This window comes from Punica granatum, chromosome 6 (assembly GCF_007655135.1).
Source record: "Punica granatum isolate Tunisia-2019 chromosome 6, ASM765513v2, whole genome shotgun sequence".
NCBI lineage: Eukaryota > Viridiplantae > Streptophyta > Magnoliopsida > Myrtales > Lythraceae > Punica > Punica granatum.
In genome coordinates this window covers 1068328-1095584 of record NC_045132.1, presented here as the reverse complement: position 1 = coordinate 1095584, position 27257 = coordinate 1068328, and the positions used below count along the sequence as shown (strand labels likewise).

Genomic DNA, 27257 nt, shown 5'->3' with positions numbered 1-27257 from the left:
CCACTTCTTAGAATATTCCATTTCCTGTCCCAATCCAGCTGAGGATTTCTATGCCCCCCTCACCCTACGCATTATTCCCCCCATACCCAGAGGAAGAAAAAGGAAACCCAGAAACTCAACACTCTCCTTGCAATCCCTGATTGATTGATTCTTGAAGGGAAGGGCGGGTTGGATTTCGGTTATTGGGTCCGATCTGCGGTTTCTTGCGTGGGGAGGTTTGGGTATTTTTTGTTCAATCATCAAAGCCCCCAGTTTGATGGTATTCCGTTATTGAATTTTAGCTCGGTCCTGCATTTATTGGGGGGCCAATCCTACCTCATCATTAGATCTGTTCTTGCCCGGCAGTTAGTCCCAGATCTTGAATCCCTCCTGCAACGCTTCTCAAGGGTCGGATTTCTCAGCTCTGGTGATTTGTTGAGCTTAAAGGTGTGATTTTGGGAGGTGGGTCTTGGCCAAATTTGGGATCTTGGTGATGGATTTAGACGACTTTAGGGCGGTCTTGGAGAGTTCAGGGGTGGATGTCTGGACTTTTCTTGAGGCAGCAATCACTGTGGCTTCTTCAGATCACCTCAATGAGCTGAAGCAGAGGAGGGATGGGATTATAGAGAAACTCTATGCGGCCAGTTTTGCTGATAAGTGTAGGAATTGTGACTTCAATATCTGTGGGGTTAGTAGGAGTAACGGGCTGGGGGTTGGGAAACTTGACGCAGAGGAAGAAGAGAGGGATAAGAATGGCCGTGGAGTTAAGAGGCAATCGGCTACACCTCCTAGTCCTCACTCGGGCAATAGGGATGATGACGAGCTTGATCCTTTCGGGGGCTTGTTCGATGATGAGCAGAGGAAAATTCTTGAGATTAAGGGTCACCTTGAAGATCCTGATCAGGTCCCTTGTCTTGAAAGTTTTTAAGCTCTGATAATATGGGTGCTGAGTGGTTGCTTCCTGCTGCAGAGAAGTATCCCACTTTTTTTTCCCCCCTCCTTTTCCTTTTCGGTTTCAGTGAAACTTTCGGAAAAATCAGATTTCGATCAAGTTCTGTTAAATTTGATTTTGCTTAAGCTCATGTTAGCTGAAAGGGTGGCGAAAGATAGGAACTTTTTGTTCTAAAATGCCGGTATTCATTTTGATGTGGAAGTAAAAAAAAATCATCTCTTTACGACGTTTTCATTTCTTGTTTGTTTTGGAAAATGGGAGAATTCTCTGCGGCTGAGCAAGCTCTGAAGTGTTGTAGAATTACTTGGAATTGCTTGTCTGATTCATGAGATATGTGTCAAGCAGTCTGAGGATTCGATTGTCGAGTTGCTTCAAAGTTTAGCAGACATGGACATTACATTCCAAGCTCTGCAGGTATGGGAATTGTTCCCCGACTAGCTATCTTTGGAGAATCTTCCAGGGTCGGTGACATGAACTAATAGACTTGATTGTTTACAACTGGTAGGAAACTGATATCGGGAGGCATGTGAATCGTTTCAGGAAGCACTCTTCTAATGATGTCCGGAGGCTCGTGAAGCATCTTGTTAGGTTCATACAGTGAACTGATTCTCTATTTGCATCGAATAACTTTGATTCATGTTGGTGTTGATGACCGGGCAATTTGTTGCAATGCAGGAAATGGAAGCAAATCGTGGATGAATGGGTAAATGTGAATCAACCTGGTGAAATTGCTTCCTCCACACTCCTGGGTGGTAAAATATAGATTTCATTCAAGAGAAACTTACCTGTAATTGCTTTCCTAAAATACTTTTCCTGTTTCAAATAGCAGAAACCGGAAGTCGAAAAGGTTTTTGGAGAGTCTAAAAATTGTTCACTGCTGTTTTCACTGACTATTCGAACTTACCATTCAAATGTCAAACTCCTCTGTGAGGAAACACTTGAAATCAGTTTTTCAGTTCCATCAATAAAGGATCTCTAGCAAGAAATTATCGAAAGAACTTGGAAACAGCATTCCACTGATTTACCATTTTCGGAAAATTTGGATACGTTGCTGCAGTTCATAAGCTCAATTGAGAAAATTGTGATAACAAATTTATATTCTTGGCAGCTGATGGAGACTCACCACAGCAGAAAATTCCCCAGAACGGTTACCACAAGGTGAAAAATGAGTGTTTCTGCACTAAGTGCTTTTCCTGGAAAAAGAAAACTAGTTTTGGGAAAATCCTATGCATCCCTTTTTTCTCCTTTCTAAGATTCCTATTCTTATTCTTTTCTAGGTTCCCGATTTCGCACCCTCTCCTAATCCACACAGTGAGTATAGAATCCGATTCAGAGATTTGCCCTTTTCAATTTTACCCATATTTGCCCGCAGTTTTGATTTTTGATTCTTGCTTTGACTGGAGTACCCAGCTGCAAGTTCTGGGTCAGAGAGGAACATCTCGGAGCCTGAACCGAAAGCTAAACATGTAATCCGACGTGAAACTCCGCCCATGAGGCCAAATCATCCAATGTCGGCACCTCCTGCTCAAAATGTAAGGAAGGTTATCCTGGAAAATCAAAACTTTCCAGGAACAGTATTTTTGGTTGCAAGGATCAATGTTTAATTATTTTCTGTGAAATGGTTTTGAGGTTACATGGCACTTTGTTTCGAACTGGTTTTCATACTGATCTTTCAAAGGACGGCAATGTTTTTACATTCTGAATTTTGTAGAGACAAAGAGAACAACACCAGCAGAAGGAAAGCAACGTTGAGTCTGATAGGTTGGCTTCGGCGAGGAAGAGGCTTCATGATAGCTACAGAGAAGCTGAAAATGGTTTGGTTTCTTCATCTTTTTAAATTCCTTAAAATTGCCCATTTGATCATTCGAAAGCGAGTTCAGTTAGCTGTTTTCATATGCTTTCTAAAAACTGGAAAAACTGAAAATTACTGAAGAAATCTCCCGTCACCAAATGAATATAATCTCTTTTTAGCTCATCCGCGTCTTAATGCTGATGGCTTTTCATTCTTTTTGTCAATGTGTGATCTCGCGAAGCCAAAAAGCAAAGAACGATCCAGGTGATGGACATTCACGAGATACCAAAACCGAAGAACACCTTCTTCACGAAGAACAAAGCCGGGGGCTCTCAGGGAAGGCATTGGTGATTGAGCGTCAACTGACTGAAAAACACAAAGGCATTTTGCCGTCTTCACATCACACGGCTCGAGGGCCTTTCACGGCCTTCCCATCTTCCGGGAAATCCCGGAATTGGTCACGAGAAAGAGAGTATTTTATGTCATATATATATATATATATATATAATAAAAGCTTTTCTTTATCCTTTTCTCAACTCTCCTACCCCGCCCCGCTCGCCCCTTGTTTAATTTTTGTGGCAAGAAAACGAAGTGCATATTATTTTGGGGTACAACGCTTGGAGTTTCAGTGAACAATCCTCGCAGGGTTGCTAATCTTTCATCTTTTGCCATCGGCGGTTACTCCCGAAATGAAGCCTGCTTCGCTCGGTTAATTCATGAATTCTATTGCCGAGCAACAACAGGAACGACGAAAATTAAGTCTGAGAATTCCTGTCAAATTCGTATAGTTGGTTCTTTTAGGGCATTGATTTTTTTAAAGCGCCATCGCCTGAAGCCCCGCCACTGCAAACATGCTACAATAGTGATCTTGATGGAATGTAAATGATCAGTGATTAACTGATCTGATAAATCCTTTTCTGAACTACTTAAAATAGTCGTCGATTAATTGATCCTATAAATCCTCTTCTGAATAAAAACTGATCAAGGAGAAACTAGCCCGTCCGCTTACATGCATAAGCCGTCTCCTAAAAGTTCAATAGCAAATGGGCTAAAAAGAGAAATATAAGCAAGGTCTCCGGATTTTATCTCACCCGGTAACCTTCCTCACTTCCCGATCAATCAAATCATGATCTTCGGAAGCTCCTAAATTCTCGAACCACCGAACAAATAGCGAAGGTGGAATTGGAAGGGAAAGTTGTATGATGACTTAGTTCAACAAGACTGCCTACGAGAATTTCATTTCTGGCTCCAGCGAATAAATGCTCAGGTCTGCTGCTGCATCCTCTGTTCGCTCTCCATATTCTTCATACTACCTAAAATACTCTCGATCTGCTTCTCTCTCTCACCGCTCCCATTTGTATCTGCCACGAATGAATAGGCTTTCTTCTGCCTCTGCCTCTGCTCATAGAGCTCAGAGGAGTCGCTGGACAGGTCAGGACAACCAGCTTCCTCAGGCTTCAAGTCCTTCGTGTTACCACTTCCGACATCCTTGCTGTACCAGGAATTGAGTATCTGCATCAGAGAGCTATCTTCATCCATGTCCCGTTGCTTCTTGTGCCTCCCTCCTCCTTGTCCTGCTAGACTAGTCTCATCCTCCGATCCAGAAGTAACTTCCTCCTCATCCAAGAGTGCGGATTCGTACTTGGGCAGTTTAGTTCTTCCACCTGAACTTTCTTTGGTGAGGGGACCCAGTTCATCCCATGAATCAGATGAATCCCCATCTGAACTGGCCACAGATTGGATCCCAGTAGAAGTTACAGGGCTCGAACCCTGCTTGGCTCTGCTTGAGGGGAACATCAGCCCTGATTCAAGAGAGACTCCCGGGATCACCTGCAGGAGGCCTGTGATTTTCAGGTACCCAAGCTTCTGCAGGTCGAGAGGGTAACCATACTTCTCAAGGAAAAGCTTCCTGAAACAAGTGATGTTATACCCTTCAGGATGTCGGACCAACACCTCCTGCACGAGCTTCTGGACGTCTGCTAAAAGCTGATTCCTTGATCGATCAGGAGGCTTCTTGTTGAGAACTGGCGAAGAAACCCCGGTATGGGAAATGTTGTGAACTTTTCTCTCCCCCTCGTGCTCCGATGTTTTATCGGAGAAGATCGATCTCAGCCCTTTTGAGCCCTGAGAACGAGGCTGACTAAGTCTGAAAGGAAACACCTGAGAAGTATTCTCTTCCACCAGTTTCTTCTCCGAGATCACTAGATCAATGAGGCGGAGGAGATCTGTTTCACTGAGCGTTTCGAGGATAGCGGGCCCACCCTTCCTCATATTTCTGGCCAATGCGGCCCTGATAAGAATATGACACTATATTGTTATTTCTAGAATAAAAAAATAAAATAAAAACCATACATAAAACACAACTTTGAAATCAGTCCAGCACAAGTAGATTCATCATAAAACTGTGCAAGTATCAAGAGATGTTTGGTATTTGGATTAGAAATGGTGAACTAAAAGCATGGAACCAGAACCAGCAAATTTTAGGGCCTGTGCTGTTTACTTCCACAAAACGTTTTCTTTTTCTTATATATTCTAAATAAACTTCACTAAAAAATGATGATGCTTTTTTATAAATTTCAAGCATGAAATTTTCCATAGGAATTAAAAAATAGCATCAAAAAGTAAATTTGACATTGTAAAACAATAAACAAGAGATAATAAGCTTACTAACGAATAGCATCAACTTTAGCAAAAAGGACAGTTGCAACAAAGAAGAAAGAGGCATCAACCTGGTCCGAGACTGAGAGACGATATCTGAACCTCGGGAAGAGTCGAGAAAAGATTTCACATCGTTCCAAAATGTTTCCTGCGAAAAAATGTCATCCCTCGCAAGGCAGTCACTTTTCTCATCCAGAGCTTCTTCAGTGGATCCATCAATTGCTGGTTCCGGTTTGCTAGTAGCCCCCTTCCCCTGAAATTTGCACCAACTTGCAATTCGGTGAAACAAACCTCTCCTATCAGAATCCACACTCACCTCTTCTTTTACGCTCAACTCCTTACTAGGCAAAGATGATGATTCTGAATTTACTAGACCAACATCCTTACTCACCACCTTTGCAACTTTTTTCTCACCCTTCCTCTCAACTGAATGATCGACAGAATTACCAAGCGTTTCACTTTTCTTGTTTGGATCACCAGAATCAGTAGCCTCAAACCATCTTCTCCAAATCCTTCTGAAAAAACCCACTTGAGGCATAGACTCATCTTGTTGCTGTGTAGGAGATAAATTTTCCTCATTAGCTTGTGTATTAACCCCCTCAAAGAATTTCTTATCGGGCTGTGGCGGTGCCATATCTACAGCTTTAGACAACTTCACCCAATCTCGATCCGTGGAGGTCTGCTGTTTTACCTTCCCTATACTTACTTCGGTGACAATTCCTGACTCAGGCTTTGCCCTGTCATCTTTGAATGAAGATCTTTCCTCACCCTCTACCTTTGTGTTAGGGTTAGTCCTCCAGTCCACCTCTCCACTGTCCATACTGAACCCAGAAGATAAGTCTCCAGTCAGATCAGATGGTCCATTACGTTTTGCACTGGCAGGCCGTACCAAATATTGCCCGTCATGCTGAAACTGAAGCTGCAAAATGTGCGGCATTGATGAGAGAAATCGCGAAAACTTTTTGTACCCATAAAGATCCCTATCTAAGATCAGATTCGATTTCTTGAGCTCTTCCCGCAGTTCTGTGATCGAGATTCCATCCGGGTATTCCCTCAGTATATTATTAATAGTCCTCATGACCACCCTTGGAACAGGGCGGACCTTAAGCTCCGAGCTGGGCTCCAGAGTGGGTGAACCCTCATTTTTCAGCAGAGGTGATTGCTCCGGAACTGCAAAAGGGTCCTCAAGCAAGCCCCTGTAATGGCCATACCAGGAACCATGGGGACCATCGGGGGGTTGGTTGTAAAGCTTGCCAATGAGGTCTTCCCCTCTGATCATAGAATTCCAATGCCACATTATGCTAGCAGCACTGCAAAGGACACCAGGCGCGTTATCCAGGCTCGCGAGAAGTATGTTGTAGTTGTTCATTCTTAACCGGTGCAGAATTCCAGCAAAGTCCCGATCACCAGAAATCAAGAACAGGTGTGCCGGTGGAGGGTTCCGGGATACCCAGTAGAGAAGGTCCAAAAGTAGAGATCTGTCCGCACTGTTTTTACCACCTGTGTTATATAATAGTCGGAACAGGGAATTTAAGTAAGAGATTGAGTACATTGCTTGCATGAAATGCTAGAAATCTAGAAAGTTTAAATAATCATACATCAATGGGAGTACAAGTTCTGAATAAGGCACTGTGACAACATCTTAACTATAGTTCATGTCAATATATATGTTCAGTGGAAAAAAATTGGTAAGAATCATCCCAAAATCATGTAATAATAATTTGAATTGATGGTTCTTGAGGGACCTTGCTTTCCCTATTCAACTTTCGCAAAGCATATGTTTTGAGCAGAGATGTAATGTTCATATAACAAAGAGGACCCAACGAACTTGCAGAAAACCACTTTATAAAACAAGATGATCCATTTCAGCATTTGCGAGTCTTGAAATGCCATTATATTACACCTTCTCCTCAGGAGCTTGTGGTTTGCATTTTTCCATTGCCAGGGTAATTACCCCGGACAATAGATTGACCATTAATTCCACTCATTATCAGATCAATTATCAATTTCGAGCATTTCAGGCGTATGCCAAGATTACCCTAAGTTTCACCTTGTTGAATTCCAGCACTACTCAAACTTCAAAGTTGTAAAGCCGAGAAAAGCTTTGTTGGCAGAGCCCAAAGAGACCGGGCTGCCACTTAACTACAGAACTAAACAGACCCAGGTGAAAATCCAGAGAGAGCCTGAATTGACTTAATTCGTAATCGATCCTAATGATGCTGCGAAGTATGCTTCATCAAAATTGAGTGATCACGATTCACAACTAAATGCCCCAACTGAATTGACTTGATGATCAACCCCGAGCAGTATTATCAGATGAACCAATTAATCACGGTTGGAGAATCGCAACAAACCGTTAGGAATGTGAGTGAGGTTGATCCCGGTGGCAGACAGAGCCTCCTGATTGGCCCGAGACAGCTGCAGAACATCCCCGAAGGCGGTGATCTGAACCGGACCCTTCATCCCATTAGCCCGAACGGCGGCAACGATCGTTGGGGCCACCCTGAACACATTGACCCCAGCCGGGACGTGGCAGTTCTCGAAGTCCCACCACACCGAGACCCGAACGTCCCGGGACTCGTGCTCGTACCGCCTCGAGGAATGCGCCAGAGGAGGCTGGGAGTGGAAGTTTGAGGATTGTGTGGAGAGGTGGTAGACATGGAGGAAGAGTGACGGCTGGTGCTGAGAATTAGGGCCTCTGTGGAGGAGCAAGTACAGCGGGGTTCTTGAGCAGAGGGGTTTCATGGTGAAAGCTTAGAACTTCAGAAGCTTTGGGATGAAATGGGAGATGGATTCAGGCGGTTTCATGGAGTCGGTGGGGGCGTTGTCGAACGAATGCGATGACGGTGAGTCCATTTGGGTTTAAGGAGGGTTTTGCAGAGGTGGGCAATAGGAAGAGGAAGAAGAAGCCCCTTCCATCCTCAAAGCCCAGGTGCACGTGGGGGGAACACGTGTCAACAATTATTGGTGGGCAAGAATTTGGGGAAGCTTTGAAAGCCCAAAATTTTCATAGCGAAAAAATTAGAAACTGCCTTTACATTACATTTTGGAATAAATTACACTGGTAGTCCAAATAATTTTAATAATACATCAGGTTGGTCTAAAAAGTTTTTTTTGTTACTTGATGTACAAAATGTTTCAAAGTTGTAACATGATAGTACAAACCGTTATCTCACCGTTGACGCCGTCATCTCGCTATTGACATGGGTGGACCTTTAAGTTAATTAAAAAAATATTTTGTACCATTACATTACATCTATAAAACATTTTGGACCATTAAATGACAACTTCAAAAGAGTTTGAACCATCATGTAACGTTCTACCAACTCCTATAAACATATCAGAGCCACGTGTCGGCCACGTTTCGGTCACGTCAGCTTCGCTTGAGGGCGTCAATGGTGAGATAACGGTTTGTACTATCATATTACAATTTTGAAACATTTTGTACCATCAAGTAGCAAAAAAAACTTTTTGGACCAACCTGATACATTATTAAAACTTTTTGGACCACCAGTGTAATTTACCTTACATTTTGGTGAATACATTTTGAAACAACAATTTTCTTATGAAAAATAATATTAATAATTATTTATTTATTTATTACAACCTACAAGTAATAACCTTTCAATAATTTTTATCTTATAAATTAGAGTAAGTTAATTATTATAATAATAATCTAATAATTATTTTAATTAACATGCGTCGTATTATTAAAACAACTGTTAATATAGATATATCGCATACATTAAGTTTTGTAATTGGGATAAAAGTGCGTTGCATCCTTTTGTTAAACAATGTTTAGGACATCCTTAGCTTAGGTTTTATTGTCATTTTATTTATGATCTTAACTTCACAGCTCTATGTCACAATATATGGACGTGATAATATTTTTTTATAAATTCTATATATTATCAGTTGATTTCATTGTAGTGTTTATATCATTTGTATTCAACATATATATGTTCTTTTTAATATACACATATATATCATCTCTTATAATAATTAATTTGAATTTTGAAATATATAGTTATTTCTTAACACAATAAAGCATTTTTAATATTAATTTTAAGTTTCATATGATAATCAATTAATAAAATTAGATTAATATTAATGGTTCGATATATATTTTCAACTAACCATTTCAATTACTGTACAATGTGTATTTGTTTAATTGTTAAATATTACATACTTACACAAATTTGATTATACATTTTAAATATGAAATTTGATAACATCCTTATTTCAATATTTCATTTTTATTTTTGAAATTATATTATAATAATATATATTATATATTTCAAATATTCAATTATAACAAGAAATGATATAAGATATATGAATTGTTCTAAATCATCTCTTTAATTTTTTACATAATTTATTTTAATAATTTTATTTCATTTATGAGAAAGCATTAATTGTTAGAGAAATCAATAGATTTACCTTTGTGACCTTCTACTATTTAGAAAATCACTCTTCTAATCCTAAATATTATGTGAGATACAACTTTATATATACACTAGCCTTTTTTACCCATGCAATTTTTATATGAAATTCATTGAACATTTTGCATTAAAAATAAGATTACACTCCTTAATATTTTTTAATGTAATTATACTTTTTGGATTTCTATAAAGTAAATCTATGTAAATCATGGTCTAAAGTATAAACAAATATATTTTGATTAATTTATGCGCTTGGAGAATCATTTGTGTTTCATATATATGAACATTATTTTTTATACTAAACTTTTTAACTTAAATTTAGAATGGAGATTTGTAATATCATAGTCTAATTATATATTGATATTTATGCAGGGGTAATTTTTTATTAAGTTTCACTGAACAATTTTACATTCAACTGTATAATTACACTTCTTCATATTTTCTAATGTAATTATACTTTTTGGGTTTCAAATAATGTAAATTTATGTAAATCATGGTCCCAAGAATAAATGAATATGTTATAATTAATTTTATGCACTTGGAAAATTATTTGTTTCATATAATATGAATATTATTTTTCATAATAAGTTTTTTTAGGAGAGTTGTACCATCAAAGTCTAATTATATATGAGTATTTTTTTATTTATGAATTTTAGTTCAATTATAAACTCTAAAGTCATCTATCATTTTATAATTAATAATTTATAGATTATTTTTTGCTGAGAAGACATTATCAGAAATATTATTCTTATTTTAATATGTAATCCCGTGTTATATCACACAGAGTAAAAGTATTGTGTAGAATTTGGCCAAAAAATATATATGATATTAAATTACTTTTAATTTAATTAAGATTATTTCAAAGATTAAATCAAAATTCTAGATGATTTGATTTTACCATCCCACCAATGTTATAGAATTCGTTCATAAATTTGTCGATATGGATCATGATAGGATTTCAGTTTTCGAACCTTGATCACGTGCAAATCACGAATCTCAAGTGACCTGAAAAAAGGGGAAGAACGGGAGGAAATTCTAATTTCCCTCTTGATGCTTAAATAAGAATGTCTGGAAGAAAAGAAGAAGAATTGAACTTAGCGTTTAGAGGTACTTGAAGAGCTATTTATAAGAGTTCCGAGATATCTATATCGGGATATCATAATCCAATATGAAGTGTCAATGTGGGCCTAGAATGGTAAGTCGGACTGAACAAGTCGGCCCAATTTTCTAGTCCCCAATAGATCCAAAGTTAAATTATCATATGTACTGTTAATAGTGCAAAAATGCATGGACCTTACACTTTTCTTTTTTTATTCTAGCACGAACATTCAAAAATTGCCTAGAAAAGCACGACATTTCATTTTAGAAATCTAGCACGACGTTAAATTTTTCGTCAATTTTAACAGTAGTGCCACATGTCGTCACGCTATTGCATGAGTAGGTCCACTTATTTTTATTTTATTAAAAAATTTTGAAATAAAAAAAAAGAGTCTGCTGACGGGCTGAGGCTTGAATGAGGAGGGGGCCCGGCGGTGGTGGTCTCGATTACGGCCACCACTACACCAATTAGGGTCAGGGGCGACCCCTGCTATCATCGTCGACCCCGACTGGGCCACCACCGCTCCGATCAGGGTCGGCAACGACCCCCTTCATCGTCTTCGACCCCCTCTTTTTTAAAAAAAAATCATAATTTTTTTCATTAAATAAAAATAAGTAGGACCCACTCATTTAATAAGGTGACGATACGTCGCACTACCGTTAAAATTAAGGGAAAATTTAATGTTATGCTAGATTTGAGACTAAAATGAAATGTCATACTTGTCTAAGCAATTTTCGAAAAGTCATGCTAAAATCATAAAAAAGTGTAAAGGTCATGTTTTTTTGGTTATTTACCCTAATTATATTGACATACTTTGTTCATATTATTTGTCCATATGGATCCGAAATGAAATCATCGTGATAACGTTTATTGTCCCAATAGGTTTTGATGTTCTCTATTAGTAGGACTTTTTCTCACACACTTTTGACTCGTTATCCGTTGCTCATTCTCAATATTCGTTGCCTCACATGTTCTTTCCCTCAGCCGAGTTAAACTTTGTACATCTCTTCAAAATTTTCCAACTAATTTAAGTTTTTTTCATTACCTCATTTGTTCGAGGAACTGTTTCCACCAAGGTATATACATGTCTTTTTATTTAAGACTTTTCTTTTCGCTAGAGATGCACCTTTTTGGATTTGTTAATTTAAGAAATGCAAGGGACTCTTTTGAAATTGTGTAACCGTCAAATACGTTGAAATGAACCATCCAGAGATGAAACAACAAGCAAGTCCATTCATCATTTGCATTATCCAAAGTTTTTTAATAGCTCTCTACATCGAATTTTAAAGCACAACTTCATCCTTATTTTCCAATTCAACCGGAGGGATGGAGTCATCTCCGTATGTATAGTGCATTATAAAATGAATTCGTATTATGTTATCATTTCAGCCCTTTTTCTTCTTCTTCTTCTTCATTTTTCTTCATCATATTTCCCCATTGTATCTTTCTAGCTATAGTCTTATATTGCACGGTCTAGAGACTACACCATAACCTAATAGAATCTAAATTCTCATCTATTTTAGATAAATTGTCAATAGATTTTTTTCTCTCGAGTATCAAGAATCTAGTATCACAAGAAGGTGCTTCCACTTTAACATATTCCTTAAATTACGTGCAGTTTTTATTGTTGCTTCAATTGCGCTTAATGGTTTGAAAAATGCATAGAGGAAGACGAATAGGAAAAACATCAGGAACTATATTCTAATCATCTTTATCCCTTCATGGCTTCAAGTATGTAGGAACATTTGTAGTAATAACCGAACTTGAAGCAACTTGAAGGACGAAAATCTTCAGATGGACTTACCATATTCTTTGCTCCCAGTTTCCAGGTAGGGCCGGCAGTATTTGACACAACGCAATAACATAATATGGATATGACATGGAGTTAAATGGATTTGTGTTAAGGCTAAATGTGTTTCATGTCTAAATAAGTCAAACACGTTTAGACATGATAAATAAACGTGTTTAAACGGGTTCAATCCTTGTAACCCATTTAGACACGGTTAGACCAACTTATATTATGTGTTATCATGTTAATAAATTTATTTCACATATTTTATCAATTTATAGAAGAAAGTACACTAAAATTATCTAAATTTGTTTATATAAATCACCCATTTATGGTGTTTTTATCATGTCAATCGTGTAGTAAGTATATATACACATTTAGACATGCTTAGTTAAATGGATTAGACATGTCGTTTTCATGTCAACCCGTAATTAAACATATCGTGTTCGTGCTTGAAAATCGTGATACGTTTATTAAACGTGTCGTGTTTGAGTTTAGAGTTTTTTGGCACGAATCCATTTATACTCGCAAAGAATCGATACATTCTCAGACTCGCAAAGAACTTTATTGAGACTATATGGCCTGTTTCATCCAAACCCTACATTCTCCAACTTTGTTGTCTCCATGGAGCAATTCATCGAGCGTACGACTAATCATTTCTTAGAAGTCCCGTCCCACGAGAATGGTAACTTTCCCATTGTTTTCCTCTCTCTACTTCTGACAACTTGCAATAGTACCATGATAAATGTATCGATTAAATACCAATTATAAGGAAAAAAAAACTTTGTTGCCATCTAGATTAATATCCGGATGTACCTATAATATTTTTTAGTTAATTTGATATCGATCTGATGGATATATCGATTATTTAGCAAAAAAACCCGACTGTTGTTTGATGGCTTTCCTATATAGTTTGCCCCAACAAAAGTTAATTTGATAGGTTGGTCTATAATTTATAATGTTGAAGATGCATATATAGTACAAGTGAATTACTTGTATTTTTTAAGTAAATAAATCACTTCACCTCAAGTAATTTATTTGCTTTTTATATAATTTACTTGAATTATAAGGAAATTATTTGAAATTATTCAAGTAAATACATGCATGTAAAATACTTGCATTTTAAATATATCTATCATTGAATTTTATAATCCAACTTCGGTAGACCTTCGCTATATAGTTTTGTCTCATCAAAAAGTGTCATAGTGGAAGAGGTGGCGGTGATGGATCCCCATGCTCAAATCTCCCCCTTCCATATCCCTTCATTTTTTAGGTTATATTATTTCTATATCCTATTAAAACAATGAGTCTAATATTAAGCTTTATATATTTATATTATCATATATGTCGACTTTATGATTAATCAATGACCATTTAATGACCAAGATTAATTTACATGCAACTTACGATGTATCATGTGCAACGCATGTGCAATTCTGGTAGTATAATGAAATTATGAAGGAATCATGCTTTATCCCGTGTAACGCACTCGTCTCTAAGACTAGAATGTATATATGTATATATATACGCATATTTATAAACCTATATCAAAAGTACACATTATGCTTAAGATTGAGGACTAATAATTAATTTTAAAGAATTTCATAAAATGATGTCAAGTTTTTGAACTTAGCAGGAAACTACACCAGGGAGCTCCCCCACACCTTCGTCGTTATCTCAAGTAGGTTGAAGTCTAGGGGAAACTGATGAAGATTCATGCAATCCATCTCTTCAAAAATTCCTCTTAGTTTCACCCAAAATAAAAATTCCGGTTAATTATAATATTCAAATCATGAGTTTAACAATGACACATTATATGTTGTCTCAATCATGGAGAACTAATCGGTAATAATTGGTACATTTCGTGGATTTTTAAGTTAATTAGATAAATGTTCGGATATTATATTAACCATCGTGATAAATATCACTACACTTCTTCTACAGGTATCACGTTTTTTATGAGCACATATATGATCATTGAAATATGCTTGAGATTTACATGCAATTTATGATCATTTTTATGGCTTGGGTCTTCATGTTATGTGTGATGTATATATAAATAGAAGAAAAATGATAAGTTTGAAGATAGATCGAGAAAATCATTCATTTCCACAAATTCCTCTTGCGGTATAAGAAGATGAAATGAGTCAAATGACATGGGCCGAGGCTTTCTTAATGACACTGGTGACGGCCCAACTCGTAGGAGATGATCCGGCCCACTAAATACTGGTGGGCCGATACTGAGAGAGATGATGAAGCTGGGTTATCATTCACTAGCCCAATCACAAATCAGTCAACCAGGATATCACAATGCATCCTTGCTTCTCCAAAACCGATCCAGATCCTATGGGAGCAAAAACTGGGTAAGTAATCTCATCCGTTTGGACCGGCAACACTCAATAATAAAAGCATTAAAAGCAGAAAATTTGGCTTCTCAAAGGGAATATTGATCCCCACTTACAATCATTTTAATTGGTTTCTACTTATTTACAATCGATGAGTAATAACTCATTGAATATTGAGTCATCCTATGGCACGTCAATTTAAGATTCCATTTGGTGATTCACGAAAAAAAAGTACTTAGATGCTTGAGAGGAACGGACGTTGTCATTATGAAATGGAGTCCAGGGGATTTAAATGAGCATTTTATATCAAACCCACCGGCCGGAGTGAACCATTGGTCGAGTTCTGGCACACAGCGTCACTGGATAGGCTAACATATGGCGTTATTACCATATCATAAACTATTTTGGTTCAGAAGTTTCGTTTTTGGTTTCTGTCTGGCCCTTCAGCCCTATTTATCTAAATTCCATTATTTTATGTACATTAACAATAACGACTATCACAAGTGATATATATAGACACAAAATTCAAAATATTGACGTGAAACGAGGCGGCACTTTTCTGGAATGACAAATTAGTGACAATAATTACCAGTCAACAATGACTGATTTGATCAAGCGCGTATTTACCTACCCGGGGCACGATGAGAGTACTTCATTCTTCCAGTGAAGTTTGCATACATTGCATTTTCCTCCTATACTGGGAGCTGGTGGAGCTAATCTCACATTAATTAATATATAACTAATCTATTTTTTCCCTTTGGATTTGCATCCTAACGGTAAGATAGTGTTCATACTATGTGGGAACTGATTAGATTCGTAAGTATGAAAGACAAATCAAATAATGGGGATTATAGTATTTATCAAAAAAAAAAAAAAGGAAACGACAGAAGAAGAATAATGGGATTAAAGTTAGCGAAATTAGTGATTCGCCTAGTCTATTTTCGGATCCACTTGCCAATTAATTCATCTAAGCGAAAGAAATTAAGTCAATGTAATTAGGATGGAATTAGCACAAACAGTTGACCAATTATACCGTAATGGATGAATTTTACGTGGGAAGCAAGAGCTCAATATTTATCAAAGCACTTCGTGGTCAGGCAAAATCGACTTCCAAACAATGGAACTTAGTATCGATCGGTAGGCTGGAGTGTAAGATGGAGCTGTCCGCTGTGTGAACTTTATCGTCAACTCTTCCCTATTGCTTGGTCTCGAAGACCAACTGTTCTCCCGTGGAGACAAAAGAAAATCTAATCTTCATACAATTAATCAATCCTCCAACACTGACCTTACGTACGTCCATAATAGCTCCCATTGTTGTTTTCACAGAAAAAAGAAAAGAAAATCCAAATAATCTTCATGCAATTATTAATTAATCCTCCCATACTGATTATCCCAGTGGCCATATATATATATATATATAGCTCATTACTTGGAAGTCCATCTCAAAGCACTTCCAGTCTATATATTTGTTGAACGATTCATCATTGATCACTCAGTTCAACATACTTATGGATTTGAAGAACCCCTACATATTTGCTGCACTGGTGCAGTGTATCTTCGCCGGTATGATACTTCTCTCTAAGGCTGCGTACGAGCAGGGGATGAACATCTTCATCTTGGTTTTCTATCGACAGGTCATTGGTACTCTCCTCATGATCCCATTCGCAATAGTCTTTGAGCGGTACGTGATATCAAATCACACCATGACTCTTTTTTACATGCCAACCCGTTTCACCTTTATTTTGCATTAAAGCGCTTACAACACAACACATCCTTACTATAGAGCTCAAATTGTCCAGGAAATCTTCTCACTCTGCTCAACCTTCGTACCTTTTGCATGATTTTTGGCATCGCATTGCTCGGGTGAGACTTCCGTCTTACAAATGATTTTTTTTCTATTAATTTTTTACCCCATGAAACCCTAAGAACAAATATATAGAGGTTAATATAACTTCATGATCTAATACAATTGTCATCCGCAGCGTCACATTTGCATTGAACTTATACGGAATCGGCCTCAAGTTCACAACCTCAACGGTCGGTGCAGCGTCCCTTAATTGCATCCCCGTGATGACTATCATATTTGCAATCATGTTAAGGTATACATACCAAGTAAACCGACAATCATAATGTCATAAGAGACTTCTATATGCCTATGATTATAGTTCCCCTGATGGCTATTGTAGGATGGAGAAGGTGAATGTGAGGAAGGGAGTAGGAATAGCTAAGGTAGTAGGGATGATCCTGTGCGTTGGTGGGGTAGCACTTCTTGCCTTCTATAATGGACCCCACATCCAGCCTCCGTTCAAGCATCACCTGTTCAACCTGTCCCATAAAACCAAACACGTTTCCTCTAACTCTAGATGGCTCAAAGGTTGCCTTCTCTCATTGATCTTCATTGCTGCCTGGAGTCTTGGCCTCGTTCTTCAGGTACCATATCATAATATGTATTTGAGTTAGACTCATAGACACTTACATATACAAGTTGTTTGGCAATAGTCTCCTCCCCTGAATGATTTTTGCAAATTGTGGCGTCAACAATAGGGCAAAGTTTTGGAGAATTACCCGTCAAAGCTTACCTTCACCACGGTTCTATGCTTCTCGAGTGCAGTCCAGTCATTCTTTGTGGCTATTGCAGCGGAAAGGGATCCTTCCCAGTGGAGGCTTGCGTTTGATTTCAATCTACTCGTAATTATGTACTGTGTAAGTCCTCTTCTTTATGAATTTTGATAACAATTAATGATCTTATGAGACAATACCTAAATATAAAAGTTTCTCTCCCTCCACATACTCAACAGGGGATACTAGCGACTGGAGTATTGTATTATCTACAAGCGTTGGTCACAAACTCGAGAGGTCCAGTATTTCTCGCAATGTGGACGCCTCTCAGTCTGATAATCACAATCATTGCTCAATCCTCCTGCTGGGCGAAGCCATTAATTTAGCCAGGTAACTAAGTTTACAGCTCAAGTTGAAATTTCTTTATGTGTAATTGAACTTCCTATAAGTACATAAATTGCACTCATAAAAAAAAATACAATTTAAGTCACTAAACTTTCAGTTTCTCTTTTGTTTTTCCTTTTTTTTTTATTAGCATTTTAGGTGGTTTGCTCTTAGCGGCAAGTTTGTACATTGTGCTCTGGGCGAAGAGGTCTGAAGGAGGAAAAGAAGAACCAGAGAAGATTGCTATACCTCAGACTAAACTAATGCCAGTGGTAGAGCACGAGATGAATGAGGAACCCCTTGTGTAACTTATCAATATATATACGAATAGCTATGTTTTTAGATCAATTCTTCACTTGGTGATTGTAAGAATTAGTGAACCAGATAACGAAAGTGGCATACAGTCCTAGTTATCTACTAATTAAACTCGTTATAGAGAAAGGGGACATAGCGCAATGGCACAATCATTCGCTTAACAACTAAGAGATTTCAGATTTGATGATCAACAGTAGACTACTCATGCCTCTTTATTTAGATTCGCATATTCATTTTTTTAATAACTCGATGAGATTTAATTAGAAGTTAAAGCTCAGTACATCTAGATTGTACGAGAGAACGGGAGCAGTGCAAAAGGAGAAAGCTGAAAAGAGAATGGAAAACACATAAACAAGAATGACAGATTGAGGAAACAACTAGATTTCATTTTCTTACACTAAACTCATGAAACAATAGACGTCTTTCACATCCAACTATAGAAATGAATGACCTTTTTAATTTTTCAGGATAGTTTGAGAAAAGTACTTCTACATAGGGAAAAAAAAGTATTTGTAGAAAGATTAGGAAAAGAAAAGCCATATCGAGCGGCCTCCATTGTAATCGAAAATTAAACTTGTTAGAGACTAGACAATCTCTGTGCAAATTGGATGGCTCAATAGAAAATTTTGAAACGTTTGGGAATTCACACGCTTGAATTAATCCATTCCTAACAACTTAATCCGTTTGTGTTGTTAGGAGATACTATTAGATGTGTGTTTACGTATCATCTCTTTTTAGTTTAATTTTCAATTATGGCTACGGCTTATTTGCCCACCGAGTAAAAAAAGAGAGAAAGAAATTATGGATTTCTCCATCATCCCACAAAATAGATATCTTTTAGGTCATGCCTCGTCTATTGCTCCGATACCTACCTTTGCTGCTTTGAGCTTTATACTTCTACAAATATTAACAAAAGAAGTTATCCTTCATTGGCCACATTCACCGGCGGAAGGCAATTAAATAGTCGAAAAAGGTCTCCCCATTTTAAGTCTCTTTTTATTTTTGCTAGGAAAGACTTCGATACTTTTACCCTCTCTTTTTTCCCTATATTTTCCTATAAGAAAATTTTAGACCTCTATTTCAAGAAGGTTGAAGTTTAGTGGCCACTGATGAAGTGGATTCATGCAATTCGGCTCGTGGAAACAAATATGTTTACTAATGACATAATATATATTATATTATAAATTAATTAAGGAGAACTAATCGATAAAATTGGTGCATTGCGCAGATTTTAAGTCAAATAAATGTTTAATTTATTTGATGATCTCTACTATTAATAGGGTAGAAAAAGTTTATTAGTTTGTCTTACTTTGTCAAAAATACCCATACTATTTATTATTCAATTAATAAGGAACACTATATAAAGTAAATACAAACAATAGCTACCAACCATCTCTCTCACTTCCCGATTTTCTCTCTATCTATTTCTCTCGCCATTTATTTTTCACACTCTCCTCCACGTCACTTCTGATAGGAACCGGATTTTTGGACCTGACGTTCAGTGGGCCGAGAAGGCCCAGTAGGCCCGTGAGCAATGCGGCTCAACTGGCCCAAGTAACGGATGTGATTGACTTGAAGGCTAAGTATACTAAAGATTAATTTTCTAATTAATTTATTTCGGAATATTGGAGTGTATCGAAGATCTCTCCAAGTTTGGTAACAGATATATCTCTGAATTACTATAAATAACCATATGACATTAATTTACAGATGACGCTCTAATAGCTCCCAAACTAACTTGAGCGTCGGAGAGGGAAATGTGGGGACACCACCCTAATATTCTCCTTTTGCAGGTTGTTCGAGGCATATTCATGGAGTTCTTCGATTATTGGAGAAGATCAACATCAGTAACAACTCACGTGGATTGCATGTGAGGAATTGCGGATTTTCCAAGTCCGTAACTTCTTATCCTTTGCATTTTCTTTTCTATCATTTTGTTGGATTAATTGAAAATTTAAAAATCTTAGAAATTATATCATGTTCAGAAAAGTTGAAATGTGCTTAATATCATGTGTAGTACGAGTCCTTATTTAAAAAGTATATTATATTTCTCATGCAATTTTTTTCTCTTTATATCATTAATTTTGTTAAAAAATAAAAATTAACTAAAATTCTAAAAGTACGTGTAAATGTCAAAAATGCGTGTATCGCTGCGCATAACGTGGGCACAAGCTCTAATGTTAGTAAAAGTAAAAGAATAATTTGTTTTCTATTATAGGAAATCGATATTTTATTCTATTTATGCTATTATTAAGTCTATATCTATATATAGTAGAACAAACTATACGCTAAGTAACAAATGCTTGTTATAAATGCTATCAATATTCTAAAATATAGTTAATAAAATAAATATTATAATTAATCTTCATAAAAATAAAATAAGTATATTATACAATAAATAAATTCTCATATTTTATATAAAAGTGATGTATATAATTAAAATATAAATTATAAAACCACTAATTTTTATCAAAATATTGTAAAAAGATTTAAATTAAGTATATACATATAATTAATTTTGAACCCATTTTTTATTCTTGATTGACCATGAATTCCTCCAACCGGAGATCAGAGGCGTTCTCCCTCCCTCTACGTAAACAATCTTCCCGCTGATTGTGATACAAAAACTCCGTTTCTTATTGTTCGAAAGTTTGGAAGAGCCACAGATTTTTTCATTCCAAAGAAGCTCAATAAGCAAGGTCGCAGATTCGGTTTTATCTTCAGCAAGTGGCAGCTTCTATGCAGAATGTGCGGAGCGGAAATCATCAGCTTCTGGTGAACCTTGCCTAATTTCCTAGTCCTCTTCCCAGGGGTGCTGCGAACCAGCCACCATGTGAGCCTTCAAGAGGCAAACGTTCTGTAGCAGGAGTTTTGGAGAAAGCGGTATCAGATCCGCCGTTTGTCCCTATAAAACCTCATGACCAGAGCTTGAAGCAGATGGCCAACGTCTCTTTCTCCTCTCATGAACCAAACAGATAATGGTTCAGTAGGAGTGCAGTTGCTTATGCCCATTTTCCTGGTAGTATCGATAGCCTGAAGGATGCTTTCCTTTGTGAAGGAGTCTTCTGAGTGGATGTTAAAATGCTCGGTGGGGATGCAGTTCTTCTCGCATTTGAATCCCATGATCATATGGGTTCGTTGATAATGGATCCCGGCTGGTTAAGGCAATGGTTTTATCATATCAAGGAATGGGAACCAGGTTTGGGTCCTACTGAGAGTTCAGTCTGGCTTAGGTCCGAAGGGGTCCCTCCGCTTGCTTGGACGGCTCAGTTCTTCAGTGTACTCTGCAGTTTGCATGGTCGTTTTGTGTCATTTGACCACTCGACGTTGACGAAAGAGAGGTTGGATCTTGGAAGACCACATGTAACTACGATCCGGAGGGAGTTCATTATGAGAAATGTTAAAGTCGACATTGACGGTCAAGCTTTTGATATCAGGAAGAAAGAAGTGGCTCCAGTTCCACCTCTTGAGAACTCTATATCAGATGGTGGAATCCAGAACATGAACCGCATCATTAAGCTTGTAGATGTTCCCGGTGTTGATGTTGAAGTTGGCGTTTCTTCCCCGATTGATGTCTCCATGGATGCTACCTCGGATTCCCATGGTCAGATAGCAGCAAACGAAGTTGAAGTTGAGAAGACTTGGGAAATAGTGAAGGCCGTCGGGCTGGCTTCACTTGGTGATGAAAGTGCGGTTTTGAAGAAAATTTCCAGGATGATTGGCCGTGAAGAGGAGGAATGGCAGCTTGCTAGCTGATTCCTTCTTATTTTCTTCATTTCTGGGGTCTTACCTCTTATAAATGGTTAGAATTATGTCTTGGAATTCCCGTGGCTTAGACTCGGTGGTTAAAAAACGAGCTGTGAGGATGCTTGTTGAGGAAATATAAAGTGGATATTTTATGCTTGTTGGAGACAAAGACTGAAGTCGTGAATGATCGGGTGATAAATGCTATTTGGGGCAGCAATAAGAGTAATTGTTGTCTGGAGTACGAGTGTGTTTGCTTTATTCATCTCCTCGTCTGATTATCGCTTCTTGTCTATTGAAGGGATGTTTTCTGCTCTTAGTATTGATTGTATTATCACTGTGGTTTATGCTCCAAATGTTCGTGCTCTTCGCAATGGTTTATGGGAGGTTCTATCCTACAGCTTCTTAAACATGACTAAACCTTGGTGTCTGCTTGGTGACTTCAATGAAGTGTTGCATCCGGATGAGCGGAGTGGAGCAACTGCTTTTACTGTTGGCATGCGTAATTTAAGGTGTTCAGTGGACTCGGGCAATCTCATTGAATACCCTCTGTTGGGAAGAAGGTTTGCTTGGTGAAATGCTAGATTGATGAGTGGAATTGACCGAGTCTTTGCTAATTCTGAATGGTTGTCTCTGCTTCCTAGCTTGTCTTCATCTGGACTTAGCAAAGGATTATCTGATCATTGTCCGATTCTCTTATCGTTTGCTGATGTAAATTGGAGGCCAAGGCCTTTCAGAGTCCTTGATTGTTGGTGGCTCAAAAAGGATTTCGGGAACGTGGTGGCTGACTTTTGGCGGGTTTCTTCTTCATCTTCTCATAATATTGCTTCGGCTCTCAGATGTCTGAAGAACTAATTGCGTCAATGGAACATCGAGTCCTTTGGAAATGTCGATCAAGCTGTCTCTGATTTTGAGAAAGAGATTGATAGCCTTGAGCTTATTAAGGAGACAAGACCTTTAACTCATTCTGAACTATCTCGAGGAAGATCTCTCCGTGAGCAGCTCGTTAAGCAGCACAGGAAGGAGGAATCTCTCTGGAAGTCATGGATTCAGTGGTGTAAGCTTGGGGACAAGAGCACGAGCTTCTTTCATCTGTCAACCTCGATAAGAGGTTCCGGGAACAAGATCAACTCTATTTCTATCGATGGCAGGATCATTTCTCAACTGAAGGAAGTAAATTACGCAGTGAGAGACCACTTCCACCGCCTTTATTCCGTAGATGACTCTGTTGCACTTGCCTGCCCGGGTCTACGTTTCAAACGAATTTCTTCTTCAGCAGCCGAACAGCTAGAATCTTTCTTTGACTTTGAGGAAATCAGAGCTGCTGTTTGGGATTGTGAGAGCTCTAATTCCCCCGGACCGGATGGTCTGGACTTTTTCTTCATAAAAAAGCATGGAATATTCTTGGGCCAAATGTAGCTTCTATGGTGCATGATTTTTATCGCTTCGGCGTCCTACCGAAGGGTATCAACTACTCCTTTATTTCTCTAGTGCCAAAGATTGCCGGTGCCTCTTGCTTAAAGGATTTTCATCCAATAAGTCTTGTTGGCTGTCTCTATAAGATTATAGCGAAGCTGTTATCTCGCAGACTTCAACGTGTTCTGAATGATGTCATCAATAATGCACAACATGCTTCTATGAAGGGTCGTCAGTCCTTGGACAGCATTCTTATTGCATCTGAACTCATTGAATTTCTTCGGAGGAATTAGCAGGAGGGGTTTCCGTTCAAATTGACTTCCAAAAAAAGCTTCCGATTCTGTATTGTGGAGCTTTATTGACTCTGTAATGGAGTCCATGGGTTTTGGCGTCAGATAGAGAGGATGGATCATGCTATGCCTCTCAACTACTCAGGTTTTCGTCCTTGTTAATGGTTCACCGACTGAAGAGTTCTCTTCACAGAGAGGTCTCCGCCAAGGAGATCCGCTATCACCATTTTTGTTCATAATAGCCGTTGAAGGTTTTTATCAATTAATGAGGAATGCTGAGGACCTGGATCTTGTCAAAGGAATTTCATTAAGAAACCCGGGGCTCAGTATCTCTCTCCTTCAATTTGCTGATGATACCCTTATCTTCTGCCCTAATGATTTCCGTTTTCTCGAAAATATAAAAAGGATTTTGCGATGTTTTGAATTAATCTCAAGGCTGAAGGTGAATTTTTTCAAAAGCTCCCTTGTGGGCATTGGGGTTCACCAAGATCAGGTTGTTTCATTTGCAAATGACCTGAAGTGTAGATCTGGAGCTTTTCCCATTACTTATCTCGGTCTGTCTCTTGGCTCCTCTATGAAAAATCTTTCCTGTTTTAGATAAAGTGAAGACTAGGCTCGCCTCATGGGAAGGTAAGTTCTCTCTTCGGGCGCTCGTCTTACTCCCCTGAAGTCTGTTCTCTGCAGCCTTCCAGTATGCTACCTTTCCCTTTTTTCTGTTCCCGAAAAAATTGCTCAAAATCTCCAGAAGATACTTAGATCTTTTCTCTGGGGTGGTTGTGCTGATTCAAAAAATATGTGTCTAGCAAGTTGGGATTTGATCTCTTTGCCCAAAGAGAGTGGTACCAACAAAAGTCGAGCATTATTGGCTATGTGGTTTTGGAGGTTCGGCTCTGAAAGTGACTCCCTGTGGAAAAAAGTCATCTGTAATATTCACAATTCATTTTCTTCCTCCTGGTATCCCTCTCAATGTATCTCCTCTTCTAAAAGTCCTTGGTCCTCCATTTTCCATTCTTGTTCATCTGTTCCTCATGTTCGCCATGCTTTTTCCTCGAACCTATTGATCTTAATAGGGAACGGTCAAAAAACCAAATTTTGGCTAGATCCTTGGTTGGGTGAATCTCCTCTCAGAGATTGTTTTCCTAGACTTTTCACTATTTCTCTCAATAAAAACGCCTATGTTCATGATGGGTTTTTGGGAGCAATCAAGTTGGCGTTGGATCTTCACTTGGAGGCGGAACCTTTTTGACTGGGAGTCGAGTACGCTGGATAGCCTTGTCCTTCTACTTGATTCCTGCAAATTATACCAGGACTCTCCTGACAAGTTTGTTTGGAGGCCATCGGTTGCAGAAGAGTTCTCGGTGAAGTCATTTTGTCGACTCCTTTCTAATCCTTCTTCTTTGGAGAGATCGGGCACTTCTTTCTCTATGGCTTGGTCCGGTTAAGCTCCACCGAAATTCGAATTTTTTTACGTGGTTGGCTTTCCACAAAAAAGTCAACATAAGGGATGTTCTTTCAAGAAAAGGTCTGCTTAGCTCGAACCAACTTAACTGCCCACTATGTGATTGTAATACTGAGAATGCAAATAATTTATTTCTGCATTATTCCTTCTGTTGGAAAGTCTGGCGTTTTTTCTTATCATGGTGTGGTCTCAGCTGGTGTCTTGCAGATGACTTCTCCTCTCACTTTTGTCAGGGGTCTCAATCAATATGTGGTAAATTTCAGAGGAAGAAATGGACTGCACTGTCGTATGCTATTATATGGTCCATCTGGCTTGCAAGGAATAATAGCATATTCAAATCTAAGGTGGTTGTTTTTGATAATCTTGTGGATATCAACTTCTTGCGCCTAGCTACTTGGATGAGGGCAATCCTTGATGACTTCCCTTATTATGTGGTCGATCTCTCTTGGTCATCGAAAGGGATTCATAGATGGTTGAATCCTGCAAAGTCCCGCCCCCAGATATCTTGGTCTGCTCCTCCGGTTGGTTGGCTTAAATGGAACATAGATGACTCCTCTATAGGTAAACCAGGCCCTTCGGGCATTGGTGGTGTCCTTAGAGACTCCAAGGGTTGTGTCATCTGTATTTTCTCTTCCCCCTCAGATATTATTGATCCGAACCTTGCTGAGCTGCAAGCCATTAGAAGAGCTCTCCAGCTTTCAGCATCAAATACAGCTCTCTTTGGCTTTTCCTTCATCATCGAATCAGATTCTAAGAATGTTATCTCCTGGATCAAGAAACCTGGCTGTTCTCCATGGAAGTATCGAAACTTCTTCACTGATATTCAGCTCTCTTCTTGTCACTTTGCTCAGCTTCGGTACCAACACTCTCCGAGGGAATCGAACGACTTTGCGGATTAGTTTGCTAAATCAGGAGTGAATAGAATCTCTGATTTTGTTACTTGGATATGATTTATTTACTTGTAATCCTCCTATCCCCTTCTCCACGTTTTCCGCTTCATGTTTTTTGATTTTTTGCTTTGTTGTTGATCTCTATTCTCTCTGATGGAGATCTTGTCCCTTGTCTCTTTTTGTGGTCTTTTTATTTGTTAGACCTCCTTATTAATGACATATTCATGAGTTATAAAAAAAAAAGATTTAAATTAAGTATTTTAAATGAGGACGACATGAATATTATTTTTAGCAAAAAGAAGGTAAATCAGGCATAATATGAATTGCAATAATCTATAATAACCCTTAGAAAAGTGTGAAGCTAACATTGGAACTCCTAATCCACCATAGATATACCTCTCTTTAGACAGGAGAAAGTGACATGAAACCATGTCACTCCTTTTAGGCCTTCTCTCCAATTTTCCCCTCTCCGTTTCATTTTTTCTCTTATAGTGCCTTTTCGTGAGGGATGGCCACCCACTACGTCTTTTCTCTGCCGTCCCGCCACTCCTTGTAGGCCTACCTTCCTGCTACCGTCTGTCACCGATAGCTGAGTATCCGCTCCACTCCCGACAAGCCAAAGTTCCACGTATATATCGATCCACACACCAGTATGACCACCACTCAGAGGAGAAAGCCCCTTCCATGTCCAATCGCCCCCTTCTGCCCCTTCCGATCCAATCACAGCTCAACCCATAAATCTTGTGGGGGCCTTTCTGATTGCATCTACCATAAAAACAATTATTTCCCCCTCTCTTCTTCGGCTATAGCTTCATGAGTCCTTCTCTAGGTGAGTCCTATATATCAACTTCATCATCTGTCGGTATAGAATAGACCGCATAAAATTGCGACCAATCACGAAATGCCACCTCGACCTTTTTTTATTACTTGAAAATTAATTATTCTAATAGTAATAAATAGAATATTTTCCTAAAAATAATGTGATAATATTCTATGGATATAAAATAGGGCAAGATGAACTTCTACAAATATAAAAGAAAGCATTAGCTATTATCGGTGTAATATCTCTACAAAAGAAGAATATAAATTGGAATAAAAAGAAAGAGTAATAAGAAATACATGAAATATTTAATAAAAGTTTAGC

The 27257-nt window shown here is 38.3% G+C and overlaps 3 protein-coding genes and 1 pseudogene across 3 annotated transcripts; 3 read left to right on the top strand and 1 right to left on the bottom strand.

The window, feature by feature from the left end:
- Positions 1–3379, top strand: LOC116210399 (probable mediator of RNA polymerase II transcription subunit 26c). Its single transcript, XM_031544264.1, has 9 exons — positions 1–883; positions 1277–1345; positions 1437–1519; positions 1607–1683; positions 2040–2089; positions 2209–2242; positions 2342–2463; positions 2643–2745; positions 2965–3379. Exons 1-9 carry the CDS (start codon positions 473–475, stop codon positions 3072–3074), a joined length of 1059 nt encoding a protein of 352 aa, XP_031400124.1. The 5' UTR covers positions 1–472; the 3' UTR covers positions 3075–3379.
- Positions 3380–3636: 257 nt separating this feature from the next.
- On the bottom strand, positions 3637–8288 carry LOC116210398. The gene is made up of 3 exons (XM_031544263.1): positions 7736–8288; positions 5453–6881; positions 3637–5013 (listed from the first exon to the last, which is right to left on the bottom strand). The coding sequence occupies exons 1-3, from the start codon at positions 8124–8126 to the stop codon at positions 3987–3989; spliced, it is 2847 nt and encodes a 948-aa protein (XP_031400123.1). The 5' UTR covers positions 8127–8288; the 3' UTR covers positions 3637–3986.
- An 8276-nt stretch (positions 8289–16564) lies between these two features.
- On the top strand, positions 16565–18307 carry LOC116210970 (annotated as a pseudogene).
- A 3952-nt stretch (positions 18308–22259) lies between these two features.
- On the top strand, positions 22260–23477 carry LOC116210968. The gene is made up of 3 exons (XM_031545138.1): positions 22260–22621; positions 22703–22899; positions 22957–23477. The coding sequence occupies exons 1-3, from the start codon at positions 22260–22262 to the stop codon at positions 23475–23477; spliced, it is 1080 nt and encodes a 359-aa protein (XP_031400998.1).
- The last annotated feature ends 3780 nt before the right edge of the window (positions 23478–27257 follow it).